A 20357-nucleotide genomic window follows, 5' to 3' on the forward strand; every position below is an offset into this window, starting at 1 on the left:
GGCACGGCTGGCTTTGATGTGTGTTTCCCAGCCCGCCTTTATTCCTCGGTAAGAGAGGGCGAGGAGTTGAGAACTTGCAAGAGATCACTGGAAATTGTGATTACTGCCAGAGGAGCTCGGGGGCTGCCTGTCCCTCTCGTCCACCTTAATGACATTCCGGCCTGGAGCGCTGCTTCTGAAGTCGCTTATGAGGCTGGCGTGGCTGCAGAAATGGTCCCGGCTGTGCCAGGAGGTGTTTTCTGAGCGGCGCGCCTGTGGGCTGCCTTGCAGGGAGGTGAGCGATCAGTTCCGCTTTGCCGACTGCGGAGCGCCAGTTCTGGTGTCGGTTGTCTCACGTTTTGCTGTAAGGAAGTCAGTTTACCCCTTCCTATGCTCCCAGGAGGAGTTTTGGTGAGACTCCTGCAGCTCCGGGCAGCACCAGAGCTGCTGCTGGGACCTGGTGGTCCTCCGGTCGCTGCCTGAGCATCCCTGTCTGCAGGGGGACAGGGACAAGGCCTTTGGGCTGCCACCAACGCTTCCGTTTCGGTGTTCCCATTCAAGGGAAACCGTGCCGCAGGCACACGTCTGCACCTCCGGCTTTATTCTTTCGCAAGCTGCGATGCGGCGGAGGTCGCACAGCAAACGGGCTTTTTGCGCACAGCGTTTCTTACCGGGGGATTTCTAATTTTTGGTGGGGACGAGGCTGCTTAACGTGATCAACCACTCGAGCTCTCCCTGCTTTCCTACGTGACTGAGGAGGAGCAGCCCCCAGCAAACGGCGAGCCCTTTGAAATGTTTCGCCGCGATGCTTGGCAGGAGGTTGGGCTGCTTCGTTTCGCTTCTGGTGTGTTTCGTGTTTTTGTTATTTCTTTTTGAAGGGCTCAGTCCTAGCTTTTCATTTCGCTGGCTGTCGCGAGCAATGCATTATTTAAGTAGCTTCTCTTTGTCTTAGCAGCTTGAAACGAGGCAGAAATTCACCTTGCTCGCAGGCTACCAGGAGACACGTGTGCTGCCTGCAGGCAGGAGGTGGGAACTGAGGCTCTGCTGTCAACGTCGGTGAGCAGCAGCGGCGGTGCTGTGCAGGGGGAGAGGCTACAACACACAGTGACTTGATGCTGCTGACATCTCTTCCATGATGCTCTTTTTTTTCCCCCCGTTTGGTTGGGATTTTGGTTCCAGCCTCCCCTGCAGTGCTTTCTGTCTGCTCCTGTTGCCTTGAGCTAGAGCCAGAAGAGAGCACTTCGTGCTTAGTCCCGTCCTGGGGATGTGGCAGTTCGAGATTTTAAATGCTGTAAGTCGGAAAAACTACGCTATAGTGTTTCTCCCCTCGACTGTGGCTTGAAATCCCAGCCCCATCCGAGGATGCTCGTCACAGCACAAACGGAAGATGGAGGGAGTGCGTTTGAGTTCTGCTCCAATTCCTGCCAGCCAGAGACTTCTGCGTGTGCCGGGACTTTAAATATATGCACGGCACCGATGCCTGCTATTTTTAGGTTAGGCTAAAAATACGTAACGCGGTAGTTGCGGGGATTTGGAGCGGGTTTGGGAATTCACGTGTAAGCAAGCTGCGTGCACCCGGGACCTGCTTCACCTGCTGGCAGCGGGTTTGCCAGCTCGGAGCCGGTGGCTGTGGGGTTTGCACGTTTGTGTGTGTGTGTGGTCAGCTTGGAAATGGGTGTGAACAGGCAGCCCGAGACCTGCTCCGTTCAGAGCAGGGTTACCCGTAAGTCCCCGATGGTCTCCGATTTTTCCAGTAGCTGTTCCATTAATGCTGTTTTTCCCTCTCAAGTTTCTGCAGGAAAAACCTTAATAGAGGGGATTTGATTTCCTGCGCAGTGAAATACCTCGAGTGTGTCGAGTCCTGAGGACGTGGAGGGGTTTGGGAAGCAGAGGGGCGATTTGGTGCGCCGCATCTCCAGCCTGGTGCTGTATTGTGCCGTCAGCAGGTGACCTCCAAGTCACGATAAGGGTTTTGTGTCGTCCCGTTACTGGATTTGGGGCTTGAATCTCTGTAGTTTGGTGTGCTGCAGTGCCGGTGGGAGGTTTTAGGAAGGAAACCCAGCTTGTGTGCGGCTGTCAGGTCGCATTCATTTAAAATAGTTCTTGCATTCGGTCCTAGACTGCATCGCGAAGAAGCTGATGGCTTCGTCAGAACTCACTTACAGGTGGCCTTATTCTGTACCTATAAATAGGCATGAAAATCGCCGAGGTAGTGTGGGTAGCTTCTTTCCCTCTGCCTCTCTTGCTTTTTATTGTGTTGTTTATGTAGGGCAAGACCCTAGGGTGGCTTTGATCTTGTTACTTCACGTTCTTGGCAGCCTGGTGCTATAAACATGAATAAACTTCTTATTCGTGCTGCTAGATGGAACTGGCCCGTGCTTATAGATACTTGTTTAAACGTGAGTCCTCTATTGACAAAATTAACTGCTAGCTTGGTGGAACCTTGCTTTCTACCCTCCAAGCAGAGCTTTTTTAAGCTGCCCGGGTTTTTATGCGGCCTGTTTTGAAAGAGAGAAGTGGTACGTAGCCAGCTCTTCCCAGGCTTGGCCTTTATTTCATTTTTTATGTTGCCTTGGCTGTATATTATGGCTAATGCTCTTCCGTGAGCCTCTCGGTGATGTGCGAGCACCTTTCTCTTGTACGGGGGGCAGCAGACTGTTATCCCGAACTCTTTCTGGGCCTTTCTTGACGTGCAAGTTCCTCTCCAGGTACCTGGAGCTGCCCGGGGTGAGCATTGCCTTCAGCTGGACGCGGACAGCTGTGGACAAAGCACCGGTGGAGCTGTCTGGGAGATGTTTTTGCTGACTGCGCCGAGCGTTTGCGGTGCTGACCGGCCCGTGCATACAGAGCTCTGCTAACGCACCGCATGCCCCTGCGGGGGAAAACTATTGCAGCCGCTGAGCTTTGCTCAGAGCAGATCCGAGCAGACACCTGTCTAGCCTCTGTCTGCACCGTCTGAGGCCGCAAGGGCTGATCTGTGGCGTTCACGACCGGGCTTGTCCCTCCCCTGCCAGCCTCGGAGCCGTCCTTTGTCATCTGTTGGGTTGAGCGTTGGCTTCTGCCTGCTGAGCCGTTGCTTCGTCGAGCTCGAGCCGGGGTGGGGGCAGCTGGGGTGAGGCGCTGCTGGCCCCGCAGGGCCTGTTGACCGCTGCAAGGAGCGTTTTGTGGGATTTTGTGGGACCAGCTGGGGGAAATGGTTGGCGTGGGTACACCTGCCTGGATCTGAAGAGCCCGGGTTGCTATTCCTGGCTCTGCTTCTAGCCCCGCTTCATGACCTTGGCCGCGCTGTGCCTTTCAGCGCTTCCATTTCTCCATCTCTTGAATGGCAGGCTCAATATTGATCTTGTTTTCTCGAGTGCTTGGAGCGCTACGGAAGGGAAAACGCTATGCGAGGCTGGGTGGTGGCTAGTCGCGAGTACCAGGGAAAATGGAACGGTAATAACGTGGATGTGCCCTTTTAAAAAGGACGGTCTTTTCACCAAGGATGCTCACAATTAGCCAGCCCCTGAGCTGCCACTCCAGCACCTGTCTGCAGGGAGGGAGAGCAGCACTTTCGTGCTGTTCTGGCAACCAAGTACTATTCTGAGTGACCTCGCTTGTAATAAGGCAGAAGCTGAAGAGCCTTGTGGAAACAACCCCCAAACCTTGGTTTTTGAAGGGTTTTCAAGGCATCAATATGCCCGTGGCGTTCTTGGGGCTGCTCGCTGGAAACAAGGCGTGCTGCTGAAGTTTCAGGGCTCAGATGTAGGGCGAGCTGCATGTTTGTAGCGATGCTGGTTGGAAGAGACCCAGTCCGATGTCCCACCCAGAGCAGGACTTCAGCGGGGTTGGGACCGGCTGAGCCGTGGCCGTTCCTGTCCAAGCCATGAAAGCTGTTAGGGTGGAGGTGCCCTCCAGGGAAGGTTGCTTCAGGCACTGAGCCATGCTGCTGGCACCCTTTGTGTGTGCTAAGCAATAGTCCTGCCCTACAAATAAAATAAACGAGCAAGGAAGCAGTGTATTGATATTACCTGTAGGTGTGAGGCTTCGGGACTGTGTCTGTGCGTGCTGTAGTGCTGGAGACGTGTGGGTTCCCACCCAGAAGATGGCCGGGTCTCAGCACTGCCTTGCAGTGAGCTTTGGCCTTTTTAACAGCTGCTTTGGTATGATTATGCATTTTTATTTTTACGATTTTACACTGTATTAAAATATTGTGAGGATGGTGATGAGTAGTTCCTGGTGCGTGTAGGGGATGTATACGTTGAAGTTCATCGAGGACATCTGAACAGATTTCTTCATCTGCTGTGCTAGCTGCAAATCGCCTTCCCTGCAGAGAAGGTTAAGTAGAATTATCGAGGAGGAATTTGTACTGCTCTTGTGTGCAAGCAGACAGGATTTTATAGCAGGCCACCATTTTCTTTCAACTTATGCTCTGGTAAATAATGCAGACGCCTCTGTGCTCTAACAATAAGGCAAATATTTCCCAATAAAAAGACCTTTCTCGTTGCCGTGATCAAACTGCTCAGAGTTCCCGTGTACTTAGCTGTTGTGTGATAAAGGGAGCTGGCAGGGCATAAAATGGAAACCAAGTGCTGAGGTTGTGATGATTCCTTGGGTCTAATCCTGCCCCGGAGCCTTCTGCCAGCGCATGGTGCCTATCTGGGAACGGGTGGGGTGGCAGAACAGCCCCAGAAGCTGTCCCGTGAAGGAATTTGAGCCCTGTTGGGTCTCTGTGGCTGGAGAGCAGGTGGAATATCCTGGGATTTGCACCATACCCCCAGGCCTGGCCGATAGGACCTCAATGTTGGCGATCCTTCAGCTGGCGGCGTGGCACCCGTCCCAGCGCTGTGTGCGGTGAGGGGTGGTTGTGGGTGGCTGTCACGGGTGGCAGAGGTGGTGCCGGCGTCCTGGGGCAGCTCAGGCAAGTGGCTTTTGCTCCTCTTACCGGTAGGTGGTGGCAGAAACGCCACTGTGGGGCTTTGACTTCTTGGAAACAGGAAAACAGCTCTGAGCACAAACACCGGGGCTGAGGCTGGCTGCGCAGAAGCACCTCTCCCTTCTTCCTGTGATCGTGGAGCTGCGAGCGCCTCCGAGTTCTCCTCCGGGGGGCTTCTCAGGGCTGATTGTGCTCGGTGGTCTTGCTGTCTTAACCCTCAGAGGAGGACCTGAGACGTGCCTCCCTTCGGGCATGGAAAATATCTCCTAAGAGCCTTGCTGGGAGAGCCACAAGAATCCCAGAAGGGATCTAGCAGGGAAAGCCTAGGGTGCCACTGTGTTTGCCTTACTCTTATTATTTTGTCTTCTAGTTCCTCGTTCTAGCCTGATTGCCATGCCTGGGCCTTGACGCTTCTGGGAGCAGCTGTTTAAAATGGCAGAGAGAGGTGGAAATGAAGAAGTAATTCACTTAAACAGCTTCCGTAGTCACAGAGGGAAAGGTGAGTATTGATTTGTGTGTATTTCCAAAGCTATCTCTGTACAGCTCTGCTTACAAGCGCTGGGAATAACAGCCATTAAACTTGCGGGGGTGATGTTAACAGGAAGCTGCTAGTGGGCTGTTCTGCCATGTAATACACCGCTCTGGTTTATTTAATTTTCTGTAGGTAGCCACGAAGCCTCTCATTTTACGCTGACGTGGAATATTTGGCTCTTGTCTTTCTGGTGTTGTACTGCCTTAAGGTAGATTGCTAACTTCTTGGGAACACCCAAGCCACGCAGAGGTATTCCAGCAGGTCTCAGGGGCTCGTGATGTTCCACCTTCTTAAGAACCTCATTTTTAAGAACCTCGTTCGGTTCCTAATAGGGCTGTATGCACTGTAACCCGTCCTTCGAGTGGAACTCAAAATGACGCTTTCTGTGTGTCTGAAGGGTAGATAAATAGGTAGATAAATGCTCAAATTTGGTGGACACTTTAAGCTCTTGCGTGAAGTGGTTGTGTGTTGCTGCAGAGTTACAGAAGTGTAAACCAAATTGTTGTGTTAAATCCTAGGGAAAGTGTGATGGTGTGCTGTAGTACAGAAACCCTCTGCTTCTGGCTGGCATGTATCTCCCGAGTTCCAGCAGCTTTGCTCAGTAGCATCTTTATTTCCCTCTTGACAAACCTCGAGGGTTGTCATCCAATAGCAGGATATCATCTGCGCTCACAGTCAGGGGCCCTATCTCAGGCTGGCGTAAGGTGCTCCCGCGAAGTCACTCTCTTTCAGAAGACACTGAATCGCACATGGAGCCATATCTGTCCTCTAGAACATACTGTGCATCAGTAAAAGAAAACGCACGGTACCTGAGATCAGGCTTTCTCTCCAAAAATTAGGAAGTAGTCTACATGAGTTATTCAGAATCATTTTTGCAGCAGCTTGGCTCGTGCTCACTTTTGGGGTAGAAGATCCTCTGCAGGACCATTTCATGCACGTGCCGTTGTGGTCTCTTGAGCTGTAGTTTGTGCGAGGTTTTTGCTCAGAAGGCTGAGGGACGTAGGAGTGCCTGTGGCAGTACGTTGCAGAGGAACCAGGGACCTTTGAGCGCTTCTTCCCTGTTGCTGCAATGGAAGTGTGAAGATGGCTTTTTCACGTGTCCCAGCACTCGTGCTCTGTCATTTGCAAGCAGCTAACTGTACTTACTTTACTGCAGACTGGATAAACCGCAGGGATGACGGTCTTATCACGATATCCGATTCCTCGGATGAAGAATTGCCTTTGCTGTTGGAAAGACCAGCAGAACAGCAGCATGAGGAAGATGATGATGATGTGGTTATCTTGGCAGAGGTAATTCTTCATTCTTGTACGTGTTGCTGCTTTATTCATGGCCTTTATAACCACATCCTGCGCAAATACCTGATGCGTTCCTTTGAGAGTCCTGCCCAGTTGCAGTGATTTACTTAGGGTGTCTTAAATGAGCGTTGAAATGATGGCATTTTGCTGGGTTTACGTGTTTAGTTGTATTCTGGGCACAGGCAGGGAGAAATAGATTGTTAGCTGTATCGTAAAGTTATGCTTAACTTTACGGAAGCTAGAGCCTTCTTTATCTATCTTAATCCAGAAAAAAAGGACTTGTTCCTTAGAATGCAGGTGTTCAAAACCTGCCTTGTTTAACCTTGTGTGCTTTATATCTCTGCTGTTTAGAATAGTTCAGTTGGAAGGGACCTTCAAAGATAACCTAGTCCAGACATAACTACTTCAGGGCTAACCAAAAGTTAAAGCATTTTTTTGAGGGCGTTATCCAAATGCCTCCTGAATACTGACAGGCGTGGGGCAGCAAGCAACTCTCTAGGAAGCCTGTTCCAGTGTTCAGAACACTAGATTCTTGTTGGGCTGTTGCAGGCACCTGAATTTTTGCAGTTTTACAAAGCCAGCCTACTTGGTAAATTTATTTCCACTGGTACAGGCAGTCACACAGAGGAGGGCCAAAGGCATTAGCTTAACCTTATTACTTTGTCTAATTTCAAATTTAAGCTGTATTAAGAATATATTCTACTTTTCTGTTAAAATAACCAGAGTTATTGAGAAAATGGGATGTAAAGATAACTTTTCTGTTTCTTACTTGAAAACAGTATCGGAGAGCATTCAAACTCTACTTGCATTCAGCAGCCTTAGCTTGGCAGAAGCAGGAGCAAGGCCAGAGATTATCATTTTGAGCTTTGGTTCTTGCTGCCTGTTAAAACGAATGAATTTGCTGAGATACAAATATGCCATCCGTTAGTTCCTAATTTCCAGACTCTCTTACTGGAAGTGTAATGGAGATTGGGGGTGAAGCTCTGGGGAGTTATTCCAGTGTGAAAGTCCTGTGCATTCCCAGTTCTGCCAAATGTTCTCTCATCACAAATGTACTCTTAGCACCCAGGGACAGACTGAGGGTGCTGTCCAGTGAAACAAAGGTATCTGGGTTGCAGTTTTATGCCTTATGTTCCTTGCTAAAATGGACTTTTCATGTCTTTCCCATCAGAAATTTGATTAGGTGCAAAAGACCATCTGGAGGAAGGATTCTGAGTAGAAAACTCGTACTTATTCTTGTCTGTCTTCTTTTTAGACCCCAAAGCATCAGCAGCTTGTGCGTCCCAATGTCATCAGACCTGCCGCTCAATGGCAGGGTGCAAACGCTGTGGGAGAAGGAGGATCCAAAAGTGATGTAGGGCCCTTGAGGGGCGCGTATCTGCAAGATGAGATGTCAGCTCTGCTCTGCCAGAAGGACCCGTACGATTACATGGTGGAGAGCAGCGCTGGACCAAGCAGGGATGAGAATGTGAACTTTGCCTTGCAGCAGCCCGGGCCGTCTGAGCAGAATGGCCCCAGGTTTGAACTTACGAGTAACCTGGAGCCTGGCCCAAGTTTGCTTCCAGCAGTAAAGATGAGTCCACAGGTGGTTGTTGACAAGGAAATCATTAATCTGGAGAAAGCAGACTTGCCACCACAAGAGGAGGAAAAGGTAGAAGCCCAGGGCAGGCAAGGAGAGGACTTGAAGCCAGAGCTCTCGCAAAACGTTGAAGGAACAGTTGCTGCAGCCAGCATGGAGCAGGAGCTCCAGGAGAACAGCCGGCTGGATCACTTCCAGCCCTCGGAAGGGGAGCCACGTGCCGTCGTAAATGGTTGTGCTCCTCCGCAAGGGCAGCCTGAAGCAGAATCAGGATCTTCGAGGGCGTCTGGAGAGGAGGCTCCTGGGCCGGCTTTCCCCAGACCTGAGCCGCAGCAGGATGGGATTCCTGGTCCCGCTTCGCCCCAGCCAGCACACCCCCCAGAAGAACCGAGGGGGCAGCAGGCAGCAATAGACAACGAGCAGCCAGGCCCGGCGTTCCCGGCACAGGGCTCGCACGAACTCGGTTCTAGTGATGTGCCAGAACAGGGGGCTGCTGGGCAGGACCAAGACCTCACTGCGCTGCTCATCAGAGAGACAGTAAGTGTTCCCAGGGTTGTTTGCCTTCAATGCATGTGTTATTTTCAGACAAGTTTTTCAAACAGATACATCTCACTGTATCTGAACCAATCCCTTCTTCCCCCTGCCAAGTTCTTCCTCCCTGTCCCATATCTGATTCTATTTGGAAAAAACAGGGTTGAGAAAATGTTGTTGTTATTCTCCAAGCAGCACTTCAACAAAAATTAACTTCTTTCAGAGTCAAACCTTGTTAGTCACTGACTTGTCCACCTGTTAAAGCAAGTAGATACTCCTGCATTGTCAGGGTTTTTTGACCAGCTCAGTCTTGCAAAGTAAAGTACTGTATGGTACAACCAATTCCAGTACCTGTACGAAAACCCAATGAGAGAGAGCAGTAAAGGGTGCTCTTGGCTACGTGGCTAGTGGTAGTAGGGTTTTCACAGAAATGCAAGTAAAAGTTTGTCTTCTCTGATCTCATTGCTAGTGTGTCTGGGTGCTTTGAGTAGGTATATGCAGTGGTTTTTTTCCCCCCTCTTGCTTTGGAATGTTGTATTTCAGCACACAACCTGGAAGTCCTTAATCTTCTATCTAAAGGTAAATATTAGTTTTGCTTGTGGTGTAGATCCTATGCGCCTCTCCTCTTTCCATCCACCCTGAATCACTTGTTAGGCCAGCTGCTCATGACTACTCATATCACTGCCCCTATTTTTCTTGTTGGTATTCATCCTGTGGAGCAAGGAAAGCCAGCGACGTGCAGTAGCCAGGCTGGATGGGTAGAAAGTGTCTCTTAGAAGCCATTTTAGCCCCTGTCTCGGGAGCACTTAGATAATTACTTATATATTTCTGCGTTTGGTGCTGTTGCTAGGTTGTACCACACTGCTCCTCTAATGCCTGTATAACCTTCAACTCTTCCTACTGCAGGAAGCAAGGTTCCCAGATGTGAAGAAAGAATATATTGAAGAGTTGATCAATGTCAAGAACTGCTATGACTTAAATGTGTAAGTATAAAGCTAAGAGCCAGAGTGTACCATAAAACAGGTTGGCTGCAGTCACGCTGCCATTTTCCTTCCTGCTAATAATGCTTTGAGCATATCCAGGCTGGGAGTCAGCACTATGCTGGCAGTGCCAAAGAGCATGGATTTTTTTTTTTTGTTTTCCCCCTGTTCTAATAGAAATTTTCTTTCTGATATCGTGTTGTAGCTTCTCTGCTTTTAAGATAATTTGCAAATTCTCTGTTACTAGTTCTTTGATTATTTAAAACTATTACATATCATTTCCTCTTAACCATTACTAGGCTTGTTAAAGACTAGTGTCAAGGGTAGGTGTTGAGGTAGCTTCTGTAAAATGTAATTCAAAGGTGAATTGGTGAATTTTGAATTGTGGAAAATAATTTCCTGCCTCTTCCTGCCCTTTTCTGGGTAAAACTGACACTGTTTTGGACTTGCTCATTTGATGTCATGCTGTTGATTTTTATCCCATTTACTTGACTGAATGGCAGTGGTGCTATTTGAGTTCCTCTCAAACCACCTTTTGCAGATAAAACAAACACAGTGAAGGGCTAGCAGGGTTAGTTATAGATGTCTTCTGATGGACAGAGTTGGTCAAATTGAGCAGAAATCTGAGCCAAGAAGGGAAGTAAAAGCAATGGAAAATCATCCTGAGTACTGTTGCTTTCCCAATTGTACTAGCAGCTCAAGGATTCCTTAGCGTTAAGAATCATATTTGATATTTTTGGGAGTTCACTTTAGAATCAAAAGAATAAAAAAAAAGTCATCAATCTTTGTTGATAAGTTGCATCATCACCCTCCTCTTTTGGGTAAGGCTTGCGCAGCTGAAGAATGAAAGGCTGTGGGTGTTGGCACCAGCCAGCACTGAGGGGAGAGTGGTTTGAAGTAAATTACATCTGACTTGGGTCTGATGCTGGGTGGCCCCTCTCTTTCTCTCTGCAGCTGTCACTATCTTGAACATGTTGAAACTAGTTATTATGGGATACAAGAATGAGGAATAGGTGTTGGTTGCCAGAGGTTTCATTTTATCTCCATATAAATCCCGTGCCCTTTACAGTTAACTAAGGCGCTAATTAAGCAGTATTCAAGCATGTGAGGCTTGCAGTTACTTATTGGAGCATAAATAAGGTAACTGGCAAGGAACTAAGCCTAATATATAAAATAATAGATGGGATCACCCTTAGATTTCCTATTCTACTACCTTTGCCTGTGTAGTGAAGTTGTGCCTTCAAAGAAGGACTTCTAGGATGGAAAATGATCTAGTTATAACTATCCTCATCTTCTCAAAGTGCTTTCCCTGCAGCAATGACATGTTCAACACAGGAAAGGCTTTCAGGTGCCTGCCCTGCGTACCTGTGCCTCAGAGCAGTTGGTTATGTTGGAAATGAGGATGGTGGGTAGGGCAGCAGCCCGTTCCTCGGGGCGATCAGGCCATTGCAGCTGTGGCTAGCTGCAGCACCCTCGCACGGATTGTGTGAAAACCTCGTTATTGTATCCTGCAGGGACTTAGTGAAGCCTGGTAGAAGTAAATCCCAGTATCGGCTTCTATAAGTCTTAATGTGTTCCTTCCCTCTCTGCTCCCGAAATCTCTTCTCTCCTATTGTGTGCCTCAGAGCCAGGGAGATGAAAAGGTGCTTACAGGCTTCCCCGCAGGCCATCTACAGTGCCTGCTCGGTGGTGCATTACGGACTTACTGGATGATAAAGATTTCTCCTCCATATTTTTATTCCTTTAACCAAACTATCTTTTGAATTGTCACTGCATCTTTGGTATCCGCACAAAACGGGTCAAAGCACTGGTCAGCCAGGCTGGCGGGGTCTCTTTGATCTCCACGGTGTGTCAAGCTGAATCAGGCTCGAAATATAATAACTAAGGGTGGCTGGGTTGGGGCAGGGATGAGGCTTTTAACTGCCTCTGTGTCCTGTGGTGCAGATATTAATGAACGGTGCCGCAAGTGTGCGTGCGTTGCGTGCTGGGACCCACTTAACTAATTGTCAGACACCGAAGGTTAACATCTCCGAAAATCCCGAGCATTGAGATGGCAACATGCAGAACGGTTCAGACGTGCTCCGGCTGTGCCACAGCTGAAAGCCTTGCGTTTGAGCTGCAGTGCTCGGAGCTCCTTGAAGTTTCTGTTTTGTCGGATTAGAATAGTTGTCCTTGACAAAAGGGGGACCTATTAAATGCTCGGGCGCCGAGATATTTTGTTGTTTTCCAAAATGATAGTCTTAAAACTTTGAACCCATGCGAAAGATAAGATGTGAGAGCTCCTCTTAGCAGGGTATCATCTATTCAGCTTTTGTGTGCAGAAGCATTCACGCTCGGTCAAAAGCTTCTGGCTCAGTATGTCAATACCTGATTAAACAAAAAGAAATGCCTCCGCTTTGAATGTGAAAGCAGGGCTAAAGTAATCACGCCTTGATAGCGGGTTAATGCTGCAAGCCAGTTCAGATTTCTTAATTAGGGACTGATTTCTGACATCAGGAATGTAAATTAGCAACAATTATGCCAGTGCTGCAACCTAGCACCTTCTCATTCAGAAAGTTTCACAGACGTTAATTGCTCCTCATAGCTCCTTTCAGGAGGTTATTGTTCTATAGCTGGGGAAACTGAGGAACAGCTTCTGTTACTCGACCCGTCGAGCACGGCTGGTTGGTGACAGTTGAGAATAAGCCCTGAAAGGCAGGTTCAGATCGCCTACAGCAAGCGTACCCTTCAAAAGGGCCTCTGAGGTATTCGTGGGGTATTCTGAAACTACTTGCTGCAGACAGACTTTTTGAAGCTGAAATGCTCAGCTGAGCTACCTGACAGGGTTATGACTGTTTGCAATAGGACCTCAGACATGCTGCATTTACTCTAGTATGTAATTTTCCAAGTGCTTTTTCCCACTAGATCAGTTTTCAGCGTGAGTTGGACAATGGCAGTATGATTTCAAGCTTTATTACGATGAAACCTGTGTTCAGAGTACACATCTTAAGTAAACAGTGTTAAACATGTTTCTGCCTCTGCTGCATTGTGAAAGTAGATAAAGGCTGGAGGCTCTAATTCAAATTTGAAGCAGTAATCTGACCAGGAAGACATCAACCTGTCACAGTTTTTTTTATGGGGGTTTGTGTGCTTGTCTTTCCATAGCTGGTTTTGTATTAGCCACAGCAGATGTCAGCTGTTACAATTAATGCTGCTCTGCTGTGATTGTTCCTTCCTCTGTAGTCCTCACAAGATTAATTTCACAGTAGCACGATGTTAGCACACCTTGACTCTTAGTTGTGAAAGATCAGAGGTAGGTAGCCCAAGGAAGTATCACTTTACGTGGTTTTAGCCGTGGATGTGAGTGGGAAGTAAGCCTGGTTGTTCCCTCCTGGCATGGAGAGATTTGGGCTGGTTAGTAGCTCACCCATACAAGCTCCTCTTAAGTAAATGTAATTGTTGAAAGACATCTATTTGCTTTTCGTTCTGCAGTCACACAACTCATCATTGTTAATTCTCAGTCATTTATTTTCCATTCACTCTAGTCTGAGACCTCTCTTGGTTCTTGCAGGGCAAGCTGTGACTTGCCTGCCCAGCCTTTTAATTAGAGGATGCTAAAAATTTGACAAGGGAGGAATGAGCCTGAGCTCCCAGAACCTGAAGTAACTGTATTTATCTTTTCAGACTTTGTAACTTTCTTCTGGAAAATCCAGATTACCCAAAGAAGGAAGGCAGAGTGGTTTTAAATCCCAGCAGCAGCCTGCTTGCCAGCCAAGACGAGACAAAGGCAAGTGAGAGTGACCTTATCTACAGCGTGCTTCCCATCAAATCTGTCCAATTTGAAGTCGTCTTGGGATGTATGAGTCTATTAGTACGTACTTGCAGAGTGCCTGACTGAGCCATGCTTGGATAGGAGGCCTCCAGGTGCAATTAAGATAGTGTTAAATAACAATAGGTAGTTGCTTGCAAGATGACTTTGAGGTTTTGGTGTTGTGCAGCTGTCTCTTGTCTGCTCTTCTGCCTTCAGTGAGACCCCCTGGCTTGCCTGCCTACCAGCCACCTGCTATCTACAGTGTTCGTTTTGGTAACTGGTGTAAGAATTTCTTGGTCATTCTGTCACATGAAGTAGACTTGGCCCTCAGGTCTATCTTGTGTGACCTTTAGGTGTTAATTTTTAGTCTCTTAACTGCAACTCTCCATACAGTTACTTGATCTTATTAATTTATTTTAAAGCCCATTCAATTTTTTTTTTTATTTGAACTGCATTGAGTATGTTGAGGTGGCTGTGTGTGGACTACCTTCTCTTTTGCATTTTCTTCTTAGGTGCCTAAAGTGGACTACTTTGACTTTTCCAAGCTTGCCCCACTTGATCAGCGGTGCTTTATTCAGGCAGCTGACCTCCTTATGGCAGACTTCAAAATGTTGAGCAGCCAAGACATTAAGTGGGCACTACATGAACTCAAGGGACACTATGCAATCACACGAAAGGTTCTCCTCTTCAAGTCTGTTTTCTTTCCTAGGGTTACCTCCTGTATCTGTGGAGAGCAGTGTGAAGTCTTCTGCTGTACTGTGCCATCTGCTTGTGTGTTTGTAGTTGCGTTTTGTTCTTACGATCTTCCTTTCCTTTCAAGAAGTGTTTGCTCATTTAGTAGAGACTTGCAAAATTTATTGGCCAGACAGAATGCTGCAGGAAGTTTTTACTTTTCTGTAGCAGGAGAATTGAGGAAGCACAAGCTCCTTGATGATAGGTGATGTGTTGGATTCAGAAGTGTTCCTGTACTTTGCTGAAGTGGGGGTATAATTGCCAGTAAAGCCAAGACAGTTAACTAAGTCTTAAAACATTTAACTGCCTCTATTAGATTAGTTTTTAACTGACTGCCTGTAATTAAAGAGAAACCCGAGTCTCACTGTCCTGTTTAATTATGATGTGTGAAATGAATCATATATTGCTCATAAAAGTTTCACTGTAATGGAGCTGCAAAGAAACTTGTTCTTAAGCATCAGCAAACTAACTATGAATGTGGTTTCAAGCTTTTGACTTGGAGCTACTCTTCTGTATGCTTTTTTTGCTTGAGCTTCTCCCTCCACTGTTCCAGGGCATAACTAAACCAAAAACACCGTGCCTCTTTGTTTGATTGATAGAATTGAGCAAAATCAGATTCTAGCTCTAGGCCTTCCGAAAAGAAGCTCCTTTTAAAAACATAAAAGGAAAAATATCAGCTCTGTTGCATCAGAGTGGACACCAGCTGTATTAGAGTTAATAGCTGAGGTGTTGTGAAGCATCATTCAGCTCTGCGTGGTGACAATTTTGTTTTTATGGAATCATTAGTGGACAAAGGGAAGAGGTTTTCATGCCTCTATGGGGTGCTTGGCTTTCCTGTTTTAGATCAGTCCTATGTGTGTTTGTGCAGTGTGTTGATGTGAAGTATGTGCTTCTGCTTTCTTCCAAAGAACAGAAGGGATTTAAGTCTGCATGTTGTTTTTTTTAGGCCTTTTCAGATGCCATCAAAAAATGGCAGGAGCTGTCTCCGGAAACCAGTGGGAAACGAAAAAGAAGAAAAGAAATGAATCAGTATTCATATATAGATTTCAAATTTGAGCAAGGTAAATAACAAGCAGTGTGTATTGTGCTCTGTGTGGTTATTGTAAGCAGAACTAGATTACACTGGAAAGTACTGTCCTTGAAAAGGGATATTGTCCCAGAACAGCTATGTTTCTGTCACTGTCTGGTATCTTATTTTGGAGACGTGCTTCATTAGTACCTCTGCTTGGTACAGTTCTGTGTGAGTCCTTAAAGTTATGCAGCTGGTGGTGTGTAGAGGAGGAAGGATTTAAGCTTTTTTTTTGCTGCTTCATCCTGTTTCATATAGTGCCTGTAACTGTGCCTTAGGTGACGTGAAAATTGAGAAGCGGATGTTCTTCCTGGAGAATAAGAGACGACACTGGAGAACCTACGACAAGCTCTCGCTTCTTCCACCAGTGCTGCTGGAGCAGGAATTCTATGAGCAAAAAGTTAAAGAGATGGCAGAGGTGAGTGGGAGGAGCTGCTTTGGTTTTGTGGTGCAAACAACTTCAACTGGTGCAGAGATCTTCCATGTGTCTGCTAATGTTTATCTATAGTCCATGATAAAACACGTTACTGGACTTTTTTTTTAACTGCATAGTAATAAAAGCTATATTAATGATTTCTTTCCTCTAATTGTTAGCAGGCTTCTCTGCTGCTTTAGGGCTTGTAACTGCAGCACATGTTGGTGGCTAATAATGACCAGGCCCGGGGCAGTCTGTCCACTCACTCTACCTTGCAGAAGCTGGCAGTCTGGTCTCTCCAGAACAGCTTGTCCCTTCCTGAGGACTGCGTGTTTCAAAGCAGAGCCCACCAACACCTGCTGGTGTGTTGTCTTCCCTTCCATAGACCGAGGGATGACTAAATTCACTCCTCTGCACCTACAGGCCTCTTCTAAAGTAGCTTCTTGAAGATCAGCATCCCTTAGACAGTTGGGTAGGGTCTCCTTGTAAAAACAATGTTCCTTGGGGCTTTCTCTGGAGATGCCTGTTGGGTAAGCTGTTTTCTGCCCGTAGGAACCTGAACGAGCGGCCCTCATAATGTAGGATTTGGTTCTTTGTTCTTGCTGCCTTGGCTTCTCCCATCTGTTTTAGCTGAATCATAAATAGCTTGAAGGATTGGAAGGATGGGGCTGAGTGATGTTATAAGCAGACAGTGCACCTTTTGTGGTGGGTTGTAAGTTGTGAGATAATGTAAAAGAGCGTAGAGGCTGGAAAACTGCTTTATCCGTTCTGTAAATACAGATGCATATGTCTCTTTTACAGCATGCAGACTTCCTCCTTGCTCTGCAGATGAATGAGGAGCAGTATCAGAAGGTCAGTATCTATAACGTGGTCCCTTGAGTTCAGCTTCTGCATAGATGCTGTTTTGCACTTACCACTTCAGACTTTCCTGGCTTCTGGAAGGGAGCTTTTCTGAAGGGCTGCATTTGCTGTGCCACTTTTGCTGAGCGGGTAAAACCTGCGTAGTATGTGTTGGCTGGCTTTTAGAAAAGGTAGACAGGCCTTTAGAAGGCCTTTAGAAAGGCTGCTGAGTGCAGCAAGACAGTATTGATGCACGTAATGATCTGTAGGAATTCAGTCTGCTTGTATCTTTACTGGCCACAACAAACAGTGCAATAGAATAGCACCAGGTTTGTTCTTGCTACCACCGTTATGGCTGTTTAAAACAGATTTGCTGTTCTTGGAGCTCTGCCAGTGGAAAAGGCCTTTCTCGTTTGCAGAAAGGACTCTGCAAAAAACTGAAAAACAGGTCTTTCCCTTTAAATGAAGAGGGAAAATTTAAAGATCGGTTCAGCAGCTGTGGATTACTTTTTTCTTTCTTGCTGCCTGTTCCTCTTCAAACTTGGGAGAAGGTGTTGGACCTTTGAAGAAGCTGGCATGCTTATTCTTAACAGTGGCAAGCTTCTCCACCCCTGCAGTGAAGAGGCCAAGGCAGGGTCTCCGCAGGCAGCGGGGTAAATATTCCTTTAGAGGGCAACAGATTTGAAGCTTGGTTTTCCCCATGTGAATGGCGTGCGCTCTGCAGCTTCCCCAACCCAAGATGCTTCTGTGCCTGTGAGCTAAGAATTATCGAAATACCACACTCTCTAGCTTTTTGGAATCTGTTAAGCAAGATATGTAGATATTAAGTTACTTAAAGCTGAGTTCCTGGTTTTGCTTAGTGGATTTTGACCATTGAGTAGGATATCTGATGGAATGATGTACATCTGTGGCTCTTTTTTTTATAATTAATGCTGGCACTGTTTATGGCTTGCCGTTGTATGTGCCCGCATCGCTGCATTTTATTTGCAGCAGAGTGTGTTGGTATGTTGCTCTAGGTATTGATTTGTATTTATTTATTTTTCGCTGTAGCTAACACCTCTGTTTATGGCTGCAGGATGGTCAGATGATAGAGTGCCGCTGCTGTTATGGGGAGTTTGCATTTGAAGAGCTAACTCAGTGTGCAGATGGTCACTTGTTCTGCAAGGAGTGCCTAATTAAATATGCTCAGGAGGCAGTCTTTGGCTCTGGGAAGGTAAGAATTTTCCAATTGGATGAGGGGAAAATGGATGAATTGCTGTTGGGAGATCACATTGCTGTTTGCATAGTTTTGTTGCTTAAACCAGATGTAACTGCACTTCCCAAGAAGTACTTGAATGGAATTGTCTTGAAATCCAAATCCAACAAGTCAGTCTCACCATCGAGTGAACAGCCGACGACTTCACAATGGATTTTTTGTTGAGTAGGTTTTTGGTTTTGCTGACTTCAGTCTTCTCTGTTCCATACTTAGCAATTTTTAATGGATTATTAGAAAAAACTTTTTACAGTGTTCATAATAATAACTTAAACTCATCTGGTTTTGATTTAATGCTTAATAAACCAGTGATAAGTCTGCGCAGAGAACGTGTTCTCATCTCTGACTCAGCCAGTCTCTTCATAGCTAAAAAATGTTTGTCCTTCCTAACTGCCTTGCAATCCCAACTTAATTTGGGGATTGGTTCCCCGATGGTACTACTAACCCCAGTCCCATTTAGAGGTGCTGCTGTTCCTAGGACACAGTTACCGGAGGCGGTCCAAATGGTAAGGGAGCAGCAGTTAAGTGTCCTGGTACTTAGCTGAGCTACGGATGAATTATTGACTGCTCTGAGGTGTACGTGCTCCTTTGCCTCGGATATGATAACCAAACTGTAGGATACTTTTGTACTCTGGGATCTATATTTCATGTGAAGATAAACCAGACAACGTTTGTATGACTGTACTGACAAGAATGTAACGTGCTGTTCAGAGTGCTGGTTCTCAGTGGAGACCACACAGTAGCCTGTTATTTCTGTGTGGTCACAGTGGGTTTGGAGCTTGTGAACTGTGATCCCAGCTATCAACAAGCATCTTCACGTCCAGCGCTCGTTAATTAGCCACGTTCTTACCATAGTAAGCCCGTTTTCTGGCCATCATCTACTGATTTATGCTCTATTATCTCTAAGCAAGGCTCTGCTCTGGTTTACTTGCGAATGTCCTAGGTACTAACTCCTGTTTTGTCACTACCATCAGACTGAAACTGAGCTCTCTTCTTCCAACCACAGTCAGAGCTCAGCTGCATGGAGGGCAGTTGCACGTGTTCATTCCCCACCAGCGAGCTGGAGAAGGTGCTTCCGGAGAACATCCTCTGCAAATACTACGAGAGGAAAGCGGAGGAGGAGGTGGCTGCTGCCTGTGCAGATGAGCTTGTCAGGTAAGTGCCCAGTGCAAGACACAAGCTGTGCTTACTGTTGTACAAAATTGTTCCCCCCCCAAACCCTAAACATGCACCAGATGTGGGGTAGGTAGCTTTTTAAGAGCCACCTAATCATTTCAGGCTTCAGACTGTTTTTATTCAGGTTGGTCTGCCTTTGACTAGGAGCAGATTAAAATTCAATAGAGCCATCTCCCCCAAGCCTTGCTTGCTAGCTCTGTGTTGATCCTCTAAATTACATGGTCTAAAGTAGTGCTGAGCATATAATATTTTGATTGCAAACAGGGAAGTGATCGAAGAAATATGAGCATAAAGACAGCAGTCAGCACATCCTGGCGGCAGACATTTGGTTGGCATCTTTCTTAAGAACCACACAGCTGTTTGACTAAATCCACTTCCAGCAGAGATTTGTTTGGCATTATGCATTAATAGCTCCTTCTTTTGGGCTGCAGGTGTCCATTCTGTAACTTCCCAGCTCTACTGGACAACGATGTGAAGCGGTTCAGCTGTCCTAATCCCCGCTGCAGAAAGGTAATTGGGTGGCTCTTGCCACTCGGTCTCTTCTAGGGTGTTAGGCAGCAGAGCTGGAACACAGCTCGTGCTTCCCTAGTACCAGATGAATGAGGATCTAAAGCGACTGCATGGGGCAGTGATACAGGTATCTTGCTGGATCTGTTGATGTTCTCTAAAACTGTGTAGCTGATGAGAAGTATTTCAGGGCGCTGTTGATACAGACAGCAGTATCCCTTTCACGTGGCAGACTTGGAAGATATTGACTAAAAAAGCTTCTAGAAAAGTCTTAGGGAGCTGTCATGCATATACAGAACTTTTTAGGTGAACAGGGAATGAGCATAAAGTCCAATTGTAATCCTTTGTGTAATGAAATAATGAAAATTGTGGTGAATGACCTGAAACAACCCTGTGTACTGTCCTTAGCATCTTACATTTTTGTTTAATGCCATCATTTGAATACAGTTTTGGTTGGAAGGGACAAAAACTTAGTTGAATGTGTCCATTCAAAGGGCAGGAATTCTTTGTGCTTCTATCAAAGGTCGCTATTAGCCATAATGGAACAATCCCCAGGTCCAGTGGGGCTACAGAGTGGGGAAAACTTGCTGCTGCTACTCCTGCACATTCTGTTCTGGGGGAAAACAGAAATGTAGAAATGTGTTTTCTCAGTTTCCTCAATATATGCAGAACCTCGCTCACATCTGGTGCCAGTGAGCTGAGGCCAACAGTATCAGCATTAAGCGCTGGAGCTACGAGGCATCTTGCGTAACTGTAGCCACAGC

General features: G+C 46.8%; 1 protein-coding gene across 4 annotated transcripts in view; it reads left to right on the top strand.

Moving 5' to 3' along the window:
• The window catches only part of RNF216 (ring finger protein 216), an 80383-nt gene that overhangs the window by 7894 nt on the left and 52132 nt on the right, over nucleotides 1-20357 (top strand). For all 4 annotated transcript variants that reach the window (XM_083800697.1, XM_083800700.1, XM_083800699.1 and 1 more), the window contains exons 2-13: nucleotides 5265-5393; nucleotides 6583-6716; nucleotides 7978-8838; nucleotides 9739-9815; nucleotides 13476-13578; nucleotides 14115-14279; nucleotides 15281-15395; nucleotides 15682-15821; nucleotides 16620-16670; nucleotides 17734-17871; nucleotides 18917-19065; nucleotides 19518-19596. In XM_083800697.1, coding sequence (XP_083656823.1) covers nucleotides 5327-5393; nucleotides 6583-6716; nucleotides 7978-8838; nucleotides 9739-9815; nucleotides 13476-13578; nucleotides 14115-14279; nucleotides 15281-15395; nucleotides 15682-15821; nucleotides 16620-16670; nucleotides 17734-17871; nucleotides 18917-19065; nucleotides 19518-19596 — 2079 coding nt within the window. In that variant the 5' untranslated portion in view covers nucleotides 5265-5326. The remainder of the gene's footprint in view (nucleotides 1-5264; nucleotides 5394-6582; nucleotides 6717-7977; nucleotides 8839-9738; nucleotides 9816-13475; nucleotides 13579-14114; nucleotides 14280-15280; nucleotides 15396-15681; nucleotides 15822-16619; nucleotides 16671-17733; nucleotides 17872-18916; nucleotides 19066-19517; nucleotides 19597-20357) is intronic.

This window comes from Anser anser (genome assembly GCF_964211835.1).
Source record: "Anser anser genome assembly, chromosome: 15".
Lineage (NCBI taxonomy): Eukaryota > Metazoa > Chordata > Aves > Anseriformes > Anatidae > Anser > Anser anser.